This window comes from Nelumbo lutea, chromosome 3, assembly GCF_056320005.1.
Source record: "Nelumbo lutea isolate HS-2025 chromosome 3, American lotus-T2T, whole genome shotgun sequence".
Classification (NCBI taxonomy): domain Eukaryota; kingdom Viridiplantae; phylum Streptophyta; class Magnoliopsida; order Proteales; family Nelumbonaceae; genus Nelumbo; species Nelumbo lutea.
This window is the reverse complement of record NC_142686.1, coordinates 27,570,370-27,583,274: the sequence shown is the minus strand read 5'-3', so window position 1 is coordinate 27,583,274 and position 12,905 is coordinate 27,570,370. Positions and strand designations below refer to the sequence as shown.

Sequence of the window (12,905 nt, the reverse complement as noted above, 5' to 3'; positions counted from 1 at the left end):
CCACGTCTACCCACAACACACTACCCCCGTGAATTGGGAACATCTCCTCCTCCATAATATTATGTAGGAGGATGAGATGTTCTCCATGTGTGACTGCAATGTTACATGAGTAGACGTGGGCAGTAGATTTGGACTCATCTTAGATGGGACCTTAAGTAAATCATCCCATATGTGACCCACTTAACTATATCACTTTAATATGAGAAAAGAGTCAAAGACCCCACTTGCACTTCAATGACCATAAATAATATAAAGGGTAAATTATAAAGGCCCCTTGCATTGTGGGGTGTGAGACAAAGACCCCCATGTACTTTGTTTTGCGACAAAAATCCCCTGTATTATGACCGTGAGACAAAGACCCCCTTGACCGTTAAGTCAGATGATGGAATGCATTAAATTACTAAAATACCCCATTAAAAATTTTCTATTTTCTTATTTTTTGCCCTTTTTCTCTTAAAACCTATTTAACCTATCGTTTTCCCTTTCTTATCTTCTTTTCCCCTCTCTCACTGTCCTCTCTCATTATTTCTCTCTCACAGTTCTCCGAAATGAAAGACATAATTCTCATAGCCACCGGGGGCCTCCTCGCAGTTTCACTTCTGCTGTGTTGTATTCTGCTCTGCTTTTTGATCAGAAAAAAAAGCTACTCTATATGGGGTCTCCCGGGAGCCTCCGTTCTCCTTGAAGAAGGTGTTGGCAATGGGCGACTAGCCCCACCAGATGGAAAATTCAACCCCTTCTACCCCCAAAAGCCTCAGAGCTTTCTACCCTGCCCAGATTGCTCTTACATGGTTAATGTGTTGCCGTGGGAAATAGCATCCAAAGGAAGCCCAGCAAATAAGCTTAATCCATCAACCTGCATAAAAAATAATAATTAATTTCAATAGATATACATAGATTTCTCCAATGAATTAAAGTCGAGACCCTAGTTTCTGCAATTCAAAACTAACATAAGGAAAGAAAAAATAACACCTACTAGCTTTGATCCTTCCGGCATCGCCCTCTCTCCGACAATTTTCTCCGATCCGGAGACCTCCGGTTGTATTGCCTTGAGAGAGACTTGAATTTCAACTGTGGTCCATCTCCCAGCAAGATTAAAATAGACCTTATTTTTTCTAGTGAAGATCTGCTTGAAACTAAAAAACCCAAGCTTCCGATAAGGTGAATCCGCCATCCCCATATTACAAGGGTCGTATGAGAATTAAAAAATATTACAATGGATTTTTTTGGACGAAAGACTAACGGAAGGGGGTTTTGTCTCAAGGTCATAGTACAAAGTCTTTGTCGCAAAACAAATTGCAGGGTCTTTGTCACAGACCCCATATTACAGGGGGTCTTTGTAATTTACCCTAATATAAAATTGAGTAAAAATACTAGAAATCAGAGAAAATGATACCAAAAGAAATCTATCTTTTGCGGGGATTGACATAAACGGACCAGAGCCCGAAAAACGACGGAGACGATTCCATTCCATATCCATCGCCCTGTTTCTCTTTCGTCCCTGCAATTGCAAGTGAGTGCATCGGAAGATGGGGGGACAAAAAATGAGAAGAGTTGTCGAACAAGGAGGTAAAGTAGAGGGGAGCGCGGGCAATGCTGCGATCGATTGGCTGTAGCTCATCGATCGCGCGGTGCATATGGGGGGAGGAGCTCTCGTGGACGGATTTCGTCGTTGGTTCCAACGTCGTACTTGTTCTTCATCTTCTTCAAGCAACAGTAACAGTAGTTATGATGATAATAAGCTCAACAGCGCCAGCAAGCGTTTAGTTGCAAACGAAGATATAACAGTTGGACGGCGGCAACGGAAAGAAGAGGAAGAACAGCAGGAGCTTAAGATCGTGACTGATTTCGATATTGCTTGTTTAAAGTTGATCAAAGTCCCCAAACGAAACTGCAATAATAGGATCACCGCTATGGATGCTCATAAGAAGGTCAGTTTGTGGAAGTCATGGTCTCGATTTATTGTTCGAAGAACCCTTTTTTATTGGATACGGACTTTCGGCCTTCGGGTTGTATGTGTTATATATGGAGGTAGAATTGGTATGTTGGGTTTTGTTTGGGATATTTCGATCAATTGTTTTGATTTGGTTTGGCTTGTTTAGTTTGTTTTTTGTCATCTCTGATTACGTATTTTCTTTTATTCTGGTTTAGTTCGGGAGAAAATGTCGTCTTTCTATTTGGTTTCTTCATTTATGAGTCTTATTGAAGGAATAAGCTTGTTTTTATTGATCCTTTTATCTATTTCTCGTATTTGGTTTGTACTTGATCTCCTGTTCGTCCGTACTTGTTTTCAAACTTTTGTTTTTAGATAAGTTTGGTGGTGTCTTTGAATTTCTATGATGAAACATGAAGAAAAAAGGGATAGAGGATCACTGGTTTTTTAGATAGCTCCATTTTATAGTGCAATGGAGCAAGGCATGTTCTTAAAAAAAGAAAGGAGGTTTGGGGAGAAGGAAGCTAAGACAACTGAACTCCTACTCTGGGACCAAACCCATCAATTACAAGGACCAAACTGAACTCCTACTCTAGGACAATCACAGCCATAATATGCACAATTTAATTTCAAATTCCTAACAATAATCACTTGAAGTTTGAAAGGCGCCAACTGAAAGTGAAATTTAGATCCCATCTATGGCGCTTTTTAGACTCCCACCAGCAAGGACAGGAAACTGCCACCATGTACCTTTCTCTCAGGAATCATGAAATCAAGACTCCTGGCCCCACCGCCCTGACTGCTTCCTTCCTCCCTCTCAGCCCCCAATATCCCAGAAAATAATGAGGACTTTATAGACAGAGGAACCAAGACTTGGGGCGGTAGTAGGTGCTTGCATTTTGCTGGGTTTTCTGTTAAGTCAATGCAGTCGGAGATGGCACTCACAGCTGTAGAAGAATATCCATTGTCCATGCTGCTCCCAACTGTTGAAACTGATACTAGTCCGTGGAAACGTTCTAGAGTCCTGGCTCAATCATACTGCCCTTGTCTGTGTCACAGTACTGGACCATGCTGCCATGTGCTGGCATAAAGCCCACTCTTACCTCTAGCAAATTTCTCACATGTGCCTTGCCCCCATGTGCAGTGCTTTCCCCCACCATGGACTTCGCAGAAATATGTGCTTCCTCTTTCCACAGTTCTCAAACCTCTTTCCCCCAGCATGATTGACACAGCAGTTAGTTTGACCACGGACACTCTTGGTGCAGCCTGAACGGCACAGTGCTTGCCCCCGCCATGCAAGATGCCAGCCAGCAGGTTGGTAAGGTCTCCTGCTGTCGTAGCAGAGACTTGGGATCGAATCCTGCCTGCACCTGGGTTGGGGGATGGGCTACCCCCGTTATGTAGCCCTTCAAAAGAAATAAAAAAATGCTTGCCCCTACCATGCACAACACAATAATCAGTCCCACACATGCACACTTTTGGGGCATGTACCCCCACCTTGAAATAGGCAACATTTACCCCATTCTTGACCCTTGTGTTCAGCACCTTTGGTGCACCCTGCAAATTTGCACCACTTCCCCCCTACCATGAACCTTACTACACGGTGCTTCCTTGGCCCCCTTAGTTCATCCTGGGTACTGGCACCAGCGTCCCCCCACTCACACATTAGAGATACATAATCCCGCTCGTCCGTCTGCACTATGAGTACAACCTTAAGGCTTCAACATTGCATCTCTTGCCCCTACCATGCCTGATGCACCATCCTGATTTGCCTCGGGCTGCCTTTGTGCACCTTGGCTGTCCACACCACCTACCACTCCCATGCAGTATGCAGAAATCTGTCTTTCCCTCATCACTCTTTGTGCAGCTCAACTGCTGGCATCTCCTCCCTCCATGGGCTTTGCAATAGACAGTTTGCTTTCAGCACCCTTTTTGCGTTCTGGTTAGTAGTCGCTCAAGACTGAACAAACACTTAAAAAGAAAAAAAAAAAAGAGAAGAAGAGAGAGAGAGAGAGAGAGAGAGATAGATTTTGATAAAAAAGAGTTGGGTTGATGTGTTTAAACAGCCGCCCCCCTCTTAAATTTATATACATAGTATCATACTTGTAAAAGGACTGAATTGCTTACATGGCAAGATAAGATAAGATAAAGCTGAAAAAAGATTGATCCTAATCTTATAAAAAACTAGTCCTAATCTTATCATAAAAGAGAGTTGTGAAAACTTCTATTTTCATGTGATCATTATTCTTGAATATAATGCCTCTGCCTGGGCACCTCTTCAAATATGCTAGTATCCTCTCACTGACTAACCACATTGATTGCATAACTGATGTTGGGTCGAGTGAGACAAAGATAGAGAAGTTTTCCAACTAACCATTGGAACATAGTTTTATCTTCAAGGGGTTCTCCACCCTTTGCACTGATCTTGTGATTTTGTTCAATGGGTGTGTCATTAGGCTTAACACCCAACTTTTCTGTTTCTTCCAACAGGTCAAGAACATACTTTATTTGAGAAACAAAAATCCCATGCTTGGATCTGGCTATCTCACTGCCCAAGAAGTATCATAGTTCTCCCAGATCTTTTACCTCAAACTCTTGATGAAGGAGTTGCTTAAGGGACTCGATCTCAGTGTTATCATTTCCTGTTACTACAATATCATCCACATATACAGCAAGCAAGGTTAAGGAAGAATCCACTCTCTTAATAAACAAGGTGTGGTTTGACTAGGCCTGTACATATCTGAACCTTTCAAGGGCTTGTCTAAATTTATCAAACCAAACTCAGGGGGACTGTTTTAGTCCATACAAGGCTTTATTCAACCGGCAAACATTCTTTCTTGTCTCTGTACCATAAAATTCAGGAGGCAATTGCATGTAAACCTCTTCTTGCAAGTCTCCGTTGAAGAAGACGTTTTTAACATCCATCTGATACAACGACCAAGAGTAACTGGTTGCAAGAGATAATAAGACTCTGATAGTGGTCGTCTTTGCTACTGGTGCAAAAATTTCTAAGTAGTCAATACCATATGTCTAAGTAAATCCTTTTGCAACTAACCGGGCCTTATACCTTTCAATAGAACCATCAGCATTATGTTTCACAATGAATACCCATCTACATCCAACCGGTTTCTTACCTTTAGGCTGATCAACTATCTCCCAAGTATTGTTTCTGATGAGGGCATCAATTTCTACTTTTATTGCATATTTCCATTATGGTACTTCCAATGCTTCCTGTATTGTTCTGGGAATGGGAACATCGGCAATGGATGCGAGAAAAGACTTACAGGAGGGAGACAAATGATCGTAGGACAAGAACTGAGAAATGCTATGAGTTGTGGATGTGGTGCAACGACGCTTGCCCTTATGAATTGCTATGGGAAGATCAAGATCATCTAATGAAGGTGAAGGCTCCATGGTGGGATGTCTTTCATCTATAGTATCTATGGTACCTAGATCTGGCTCTACAAAAGGAACTGGGGCTACTGTGGTACCGGGATTTGGATTTGCAAAGGAGACTGGGACTGGCCTGCATTGTTGATGTCCGAAATCAACCTGTCTCCATTGTCTGTGATAGGCTCTCATATCCCTGCATCTTTGACAACCCTCCCCATTACACCCCTCTTCACTTAATGAGATAGGTAAATGAACTTTTGACGAGTTAACCCCATCCTTATTACTCTTCCCCTAAGGAGAAACCCTTGGATAACAGGGTACATCTTCAAAGAAAGTGACATCCATTGAAACAAATCTTTTCCCATAAGTAGGCTCATAGCAGAAATATCCCTTTTGAGTTTGTGCATAACCAAGGAAAATACATTTTGAGGCCTTAGGATCAAGCTTAGAATGATGAGGGCCAAGAATTTGAACAAAGCATTTACAACCAAAGGTTTTAAGGGGAATGGTAAATAACTCTTTATCAGGATATAAGAGGGTAAATGGAGATTTTATGTCAAGAGCCCGTGAAGGAATCCTATTGATGAGATACACTACTGTAAGAACAACATCCCCCTAGAAACGTATAGGCACATTGGAGGTAAACATAATGCTTCTGGCTACCTCCAATATGTGTTTATTCTTTCTCTCAGCAACCCCATTTTGCTGTGGTGTATGAGGACAGGTACTCTGATGGATAATCCCATGTTCAAGCAAATAGGAGGCTAATGGGTTTGCAAAATATTCTTTCGCATTATCAGATCTAAAAATTTTGATTTTGACCATAAATTGGGTTAAAATCACCTGATGAAATATTCGGGTTAATTCTGGAACCTCATATCAAGAATGCATGAGATAAGTCCACGAAAAACGAGTATAATCATCAACAAACAATAGGAAATATCTGTACCCCCCATGGTAGTGGTATGGTAAGGTCCCTAAACATCAATATACACAATTTCAAAGGGAATATTACTTCTATTATTACTTAATGAATAGGTTGTCATGCAGCGTTTTGCACGTTCACAACTCTCACATTTCAAAGCATATTCCCAATGAGGGCTCCCTCCAAGCAGGTAGACTCCATTTGCCTCACGATCAGTCCCAATCACTTTCCTTGTCTCCAGATCCTGAAAAACACATTGATCTGGAGAAAAGGTTACTGAACAATTTTGGTTTTTTGTAATGCTACTAATTGAAATCAAGTTAGTACTAAGCTTAGGAACATGCAAAACCGAAGATAAGGAAATAACATTTGACAACTTGATGTCTCCCTTGCCAGAAATAGGAACGAGGGAGCCATCAACAATGGACACTTTGTCTCTGCCTGAAGATAAGTGATAGGTAGTAAATAGTGACGACAAGCCAGTCATATGGTCAGATGCTCCAGAATCTATTATCCATGAATGTTCTATATTACCTGTAACTGAGGCATGGTGAGCTGAGGCCTGATTACCTGAATGAGCAAAAGCTGGGGTAGGGGGTGCTGATGGTGTCTGAGGAGGTGGAGCTGAATTACCAACTTCATTTTCCAACTGAACTAGAGTAGCTTGGACAACAGCTAGAGTATTTAGAGGATTGCCTCTTGTGCTAGATGAGGTTGTACTATTAATGTTAACAGTGATATTTGCATTCCCCTTTTTGTTTTTGAGTTTTGCTGGAACTAGATGTGGATGTAAATTCCAACAGGTCTCTTTAGTATGTTTAGGTTTCTTGCAATGCTCACATACTAGGCCCTTCTTAGTTTCCTTCTTCATGTCTCTTTCCTTATCACTCCCAGATTTGGGCTTAACTGCTGTCAGAGCTGATTCAAAAGGCTGTTGCTGTAACATAACTTTTCTCCTAGTCTCTTCGCTATGCACTAAGGAATAGGCCTGGGACAGAGTTACACTGTCTCTTGTCAACAATTGCTGCCTCACAATATCATATTCCGAATTTAGACCAGCCAGGAACTCAAACAGTCTATTAGTTTAAATCTGCTTTTTGTAAATCTGTGCATCCTTCCGACTTTCCCATTCAATTGATTCAAGGCTGTTGCTGTAGCATAACTTTTCTCCTAGTCTCTTCGCTATGCACTAAGGAATAGGCTTGGGACAGAGTTACACTATCTCTTGTCAACAGTTGCTGCCTCACAATATCATATTCCAAATTTAGACCAGCCAGGAACTCAAAAACTCTATTAGTTTAAATCTGCTTTCTGTAAATCTGTGCATCCTTTCGACTTTCCCATTCAGTTGATTCAAGATGGTCAATTTCATGCCACAGGGATTTCAAGATTGAAAAATAAACAGAAACTTGTTTCTCACCTTGCTTGAGATTTTTAACCTCACATTTCAGCTCATAAGCCCTAGCAACATTAAGGGGCTGAGAGTAGGTTTCTTTTACAACATCCCATATTTCTTTAGTTGTTTTTGCCCATAAGTAATTTCGACTGATGTGTGGCTGCGTGGAATTGCATAGTCATGTCATCACCAAATAATTTTCCTGAATCCACTTAGCATAAGTGGGATCCTCCTTATTTGGTTCTTTCACATCTCCCAACAAATAGTTCAGTTTTCCTCTTCCCCCAATGGCCATCATGGCTGATTGGGCCCACTCTAAGTAGTTTGAACCATCAAACTTTACAGTTGTAATCTGAAAGGTGTTTTCAGTCATGCCACCTGAACCAATCCCCAAAACACTCTCCCCTTGGTGCTCGAACTCCATTCTTGGTTAGGGATTAAGCAAAAAACACATTCTATTTACTATAACAATCAGCCTACTGGGTCTGAAAAAACTAATAGTTGTTGGCCTGGGTACAAAACTCTAAAAACAAAGATCAGAGAGCAGAAATCTGATAGCAGCCAAACTTAAAAAACAAGTCTAATCTCTTATCTAGACACAATAACAGTCCTGGATTTCAGGGTTTTCTCTTAAAACCCTAGAAGAGAAAAAGAAAAAATTCTATATGGCCGTACCTCACAAATTAAGCTATCCTTGTTGCTGCCCTCAAGAAGGAATAAGACCTTACCCAGGAATTTCTGAGAAAAAAAACCTGATCTTGATTCAAAAAATTCTTGCTGAAATTCTGATCGCCAACTTCAGTTTGCTCAAAACTGATATTGATTCTGATCAACCCGAGAAACTTCTGAAACAGAACTGATCTCAGAGAAAAATCTTTTTGATCGCCAACTTCAATCTTGATTAGAGAACCAAAAAATCTGATTGGCACCTCCAATCTTGACCAAAGACCTAACCTTGATCACTTAATTCTTCTCTGATTCTTCCTTATTACAAGGAGCACTTTTCAATCATTGGACAGTTGCTGAAGACTTCTTGTAATCTCCAAGAATCAGTCGAATGAAAAAACTCAGCCCTAAATAATTCTCATGTGGTCGGCTGAATTAGTTCCACATGAGAAACCCTAGATCGAATGCTCTGATACCAAGTAGTCGCTCAAGATTGAACAAACACTTAAAAGGAGAAGAAAAAAAATAAGAAGAGAGAGAGAGAGAGAGAGAGAGAGAGAGAGAGAGAGAGAGAGAGAGAGAGAGTTGGGTTGATGTGTTTAAACAGCTGGCCCCCTCTTAAATTTATCATACTTGTAAAAGGACTGAATTGCTTACATGGCAAGATAAGATAAAGCTGAAAAAAGACTAATCCTAATCTTATAAAAAACTAGTCCTAATCTTATCATAAAGAACTAATCCTAATCATAACTTATTGCTGACATACGAACAGTGGGGACCACCTTAGTGGGGTCCACATTAGTGTTCTCTACATGGTTTCTAGCATCTCTGCCCACCTTAATGTGCAATACAGAGACCAGATCCACCTTGTGCTCCCTTTGAACATCCATTGAACTTGCACTTCTTAGGATGGTGGATCCTGTGTTGTGAAGAAGCCAAACTAGTTACAGGCTCAGATTGTTTTCCTGTTGAATCTGTGATGACTGAAGGCTCAGGGCTCAACTGAACAGGAGCAGGAGGAGGAGAATGGGACCTGGTTCCTAACTCTAAAAGTGGCTAGATTTCCATAAGGAAGCTGCCCATGTACTGCCTAGATGTCAGTAGAAGGGATGACATATAGCCACCAGATTTCTTCGCTGAAGTTGAACATTCATCAATAATAGGAATGGGAATTCTATTCTTCACCAGACATTTGGATTAGATGAAAAGATGTATTCACATTGCGGTCATTGCCCTGGTCTGCGAATGAATTTTCATCTGAATTCATGGCATCCCCAGTTCCTTGAGGAAGGCCAAGTTTTAGAATACCAGAGTCATCAAAAGAAGACAACTTTTCTCTAGGTTTATTAGCAGTTCCATTGCTTTTTTCTACGTCACAGTAGTAATCATCATGATAGTAACTTGGTGTGGGACCTAAAGCAATTACTGACTGGAAACCATCATCAGGTGGAACTTGGGCAGATAAATTGCAATGGTTATTACTGGAATCTATATCTTTGGAAATCTTTATTTCCCATAGCCAAAAAAGTCCAGGCACAAAGCTGTATCACTGAAGTTATCATTTTTTCTGATCTCCCCATTACTAGGGAATAGGAAATCTTTATTTCCCATAGCCAAAAAAGTCCAGGCACAAAGCTGTATCACTGAAGTTATCATTTTTTCTGATCTCCCCATTACTAGGGAATAGGAAATTTGTCACATTGAAATCTATCATATGATGAGAAAAAAGCAAAATGAACTGGTCTGAGAGCACTAGTAGCAAAAGAAGAATGCCCCCCTAGCAGGGCTGCCTTGATACCATCCCATTCAGAGGTGTATGCAGCATTATCAAATGTAGAAGTAGAAGTAAGATTTGATAAAGAGACCATCAGTCAACTGCCACTTACAAAGCCCAATGTATCCTTCATGTACATTATTGTTGGGTGTCAAAACGATAATTGTGGATTAATTGCCACTGAGGCATTCAGTTTTGATAATATCTGGCAACAGTTCTAGGATAGAAGCCATTAATGAGAACAGTCAAGACTGAAACACTGAGAATAGAGTGTTGTTTTCTCCTTTCTAAGGGATCCTTCAGCTTCATTAAACCTGAAAGATCTCAAGACATCTACAGGAACCACAAATAAGCAGATTAACAAAGCAATTCTAGATCTCTTAAATGAAGAGAAAAAAAGCAGAAAGGAGATAGAGAAAACACTATCAGAGGCGGAGAGGGAAGAAAAGAAGCACCCACTGCCTAGTGAATGGTGGGAGGACACCACTTGATTCAAATGAGGCAAACCATAAAAAGGACAACATAAGCATATTACAGTGTTATCAATGTGGTGGCAATAGTTAGTTGTTTTGGCCTCTTTAATCAATGCAATGGTCAGGCCTAGGTACTGACTAGTTGACAAAAAAAAGATATGTTCTAAATTTAGACATTGATGCAATATCATAAATAAGTTAATATAGACTACAAGTACACAAGAAAAGAATGGTATAGAGCATTTATTTTACAGTAGCTAGGCTGATATACTAGAATAAGGAGTTACTCTTTTTTTTTTTCTTCCAAAGAAAGAGTACAATCTTGATCATTCAATGTGTCCTTTGTTTGTGGAAATTCGATACCGATACACAACTCATTGGAAAAAAACTAAACAGAACTCCTCCACTGCTTTATTTTATTTTATGTTTTTTTTTTCTCTATTTTATATATCATTTTTCAACCATGTTCCATGACAAATATTTAAAGCAACAACCTGAATATAACAAAACGTAAACATATTCTATATGTTGTGGTTGACTAGGTCGATTTGTTGCTAATTGTCCAGTTGACCTAGTCAGTGCTTGGTAGTGCAAAGTAACCACATCATGAGTAATTGACTGACTAGTTAGTGACGCAGTTGGTCTGCCCCTCAACTGACTAGCTGTTTGCTAGTTAATGCTTTGATAATGCTGGCACATAGATGGAAATAAAGAATCACTATGGAAGAGCATAAACCCATTACAAGTAACTTTTCCCTATCCAAACTCTATAAATACCATTGTTCAATGTACTAGCTGACCTGCGGATTCACTTGGGCAGGATGTTCATTCTGGAGGCCAAGGCTTCTATCCTTATTTCCTGACCTAGAATTCCCTCTTCCTTGACCTTTCTATTCTGTTCATTCAATTATTCCTGTCTTTAACCAAATTTACCCAATGCATTCTATTTAAGTGTTATGGTATAGTTGTAGTTCTTGCTGTTTTCTGGCTAAGTCACATTTTAGAATATGTACGCTCAACAGTTTGGTGGGATGTGGGATGAACACAGGACAATTCATGCTTATCTTTTTTTATTTCTGTTTGATTCTTTCTCCTCCCTTCCTCTTTGAGTTATCGAATTATTTATTAGTTATTTGTCACTAAAGCCGGTTTCTTTCTACTCAGAGCATGCTTGACACGGAATTCTTCACAGAGTATGGTGAGGCAACTCGATACCAAATTCAAGAGGTCATAGGCAAAGGAAGCTATGGTGTTGTTGGCTCTGCAATTGACACTCGTACTGGAGAGAGGGTAGCAATTAAGAAGATCAATGACGTTTTTGAGCATGTTTCTGATGCTACTCGTATTCTCAGAGAAATTAAGCTCCTTCGACTGCTTAGACATCCAGATATTGTAGAAATAAAGCATATAATGCTTCCTCCATCTAGAAGAGAATTTAAAGATATTTATGTTGTTTTTGAGCTGATGGAATCTGACCTTCACCAAGTAATCAAGGCTAATGATGATCTTACTCCTGAACATTATCAGTTTTTCCTATACCAGCTTCTTCGAGCTCTAAAATACATACATACAGGTTGATCTTTTGTGCATCTCTACATGCTATAGTTCTTTCATTAGTTTTTATCATTTCTGATGATTGTTGATGAACCATTCTTAATCTATTGCAGCAAATGTGTTCCATCGAGATTTGAAGCCAAAAAACATCCTTGCTAATGCAGACTGCAAACTGAAGATTTGTGATTTTGGGCTTGCTCGTGTGTCATTTAATGATTCCCCATCAGCCATTTTCTGGACTGTATGTGGATTCACCATACAATAAATTATAACTTCACTAGATAATTTTTCATTATAACAATTTTTAGATGATATCAATATTCAACCACTACATGTTGCTTACCTTTTGTTTGCTTCTGGAAGGATTATGTGGCAACCCGTTGGTATCGTGCTCCTGAACTATGTGGTTCTTTTTTCTCCAAAGTAAGCAAATTCATGTTATCGATATCTTGAAGGTTATAATCCTACTTTCTTCATGAAGCTGTCGGTTTTGGAGTGTTGGGTCATTGTTTTTTATGTTATTGTTATTTATAAGGTTAACTATTTTTTATTGCTTTTGGCAGTTTATAAGATTTGTTTTTCAATGACATGTTCAGTTTCTGAATCATGGAATGAGTTGCTGATACATTATACATTTTAAGTAATCTAAACTGTTTAGCAACTGATAATAAAATTAGTCTCCTACTAATTTGGTTAACCCCTATGTGAAATATAGTGGAGTCTTGGGCGAGGTAGCAAAATGACCACATTTCTACTTTTTGTTTAGCATCTTTGTAGGAGTATTATAGTAG

General features: G+C 39.8%; 1 protein-coding gene and 1 pseudogene across 1 annotated transcript in view; one reads left to right on the top strand and one right to left on the bottom strand.

Moving 5' to 3' along the window:
* The first annotated feature begins 654 nt into the window (after nucleotides 1-654).
* Nucleotides 655-12,905, top strand: part of LOC148863837 (mitogen-activated protein kinase 9-like) — a 45,827-nt gene continuing 33,576 nt past the window's right edge. Inside the window, exons 1-4 of the mRNA XM_088977478.1 lie at nucleotides 655-1,931; nucleotides 11,725-12,133; nucleotides 12,228-12,355; nucleotides 12,478-12,537. Coding sequence (XP_088833604.1) covers nucleotides 1,638-1,931; nucleotides 11,725-12,133; nucleotides 12,228-12,355; nucleotides 12,478-12,537 — 891 coding nt within the window. The 5' untranslated portion in view covers nucleotides 655-1,637. The remainder of the gene's footprint in view (nucleotides 1,932-11,724; nucleotides 12,134-12,227; nucleotides 12,356-12,477; nucleotides 12,538-12,905) is intronic.
* On the bottom strand, nucleotides 3,472-10,181 carry LOC148863838 (uncharacterized; annotated as a pseudogene).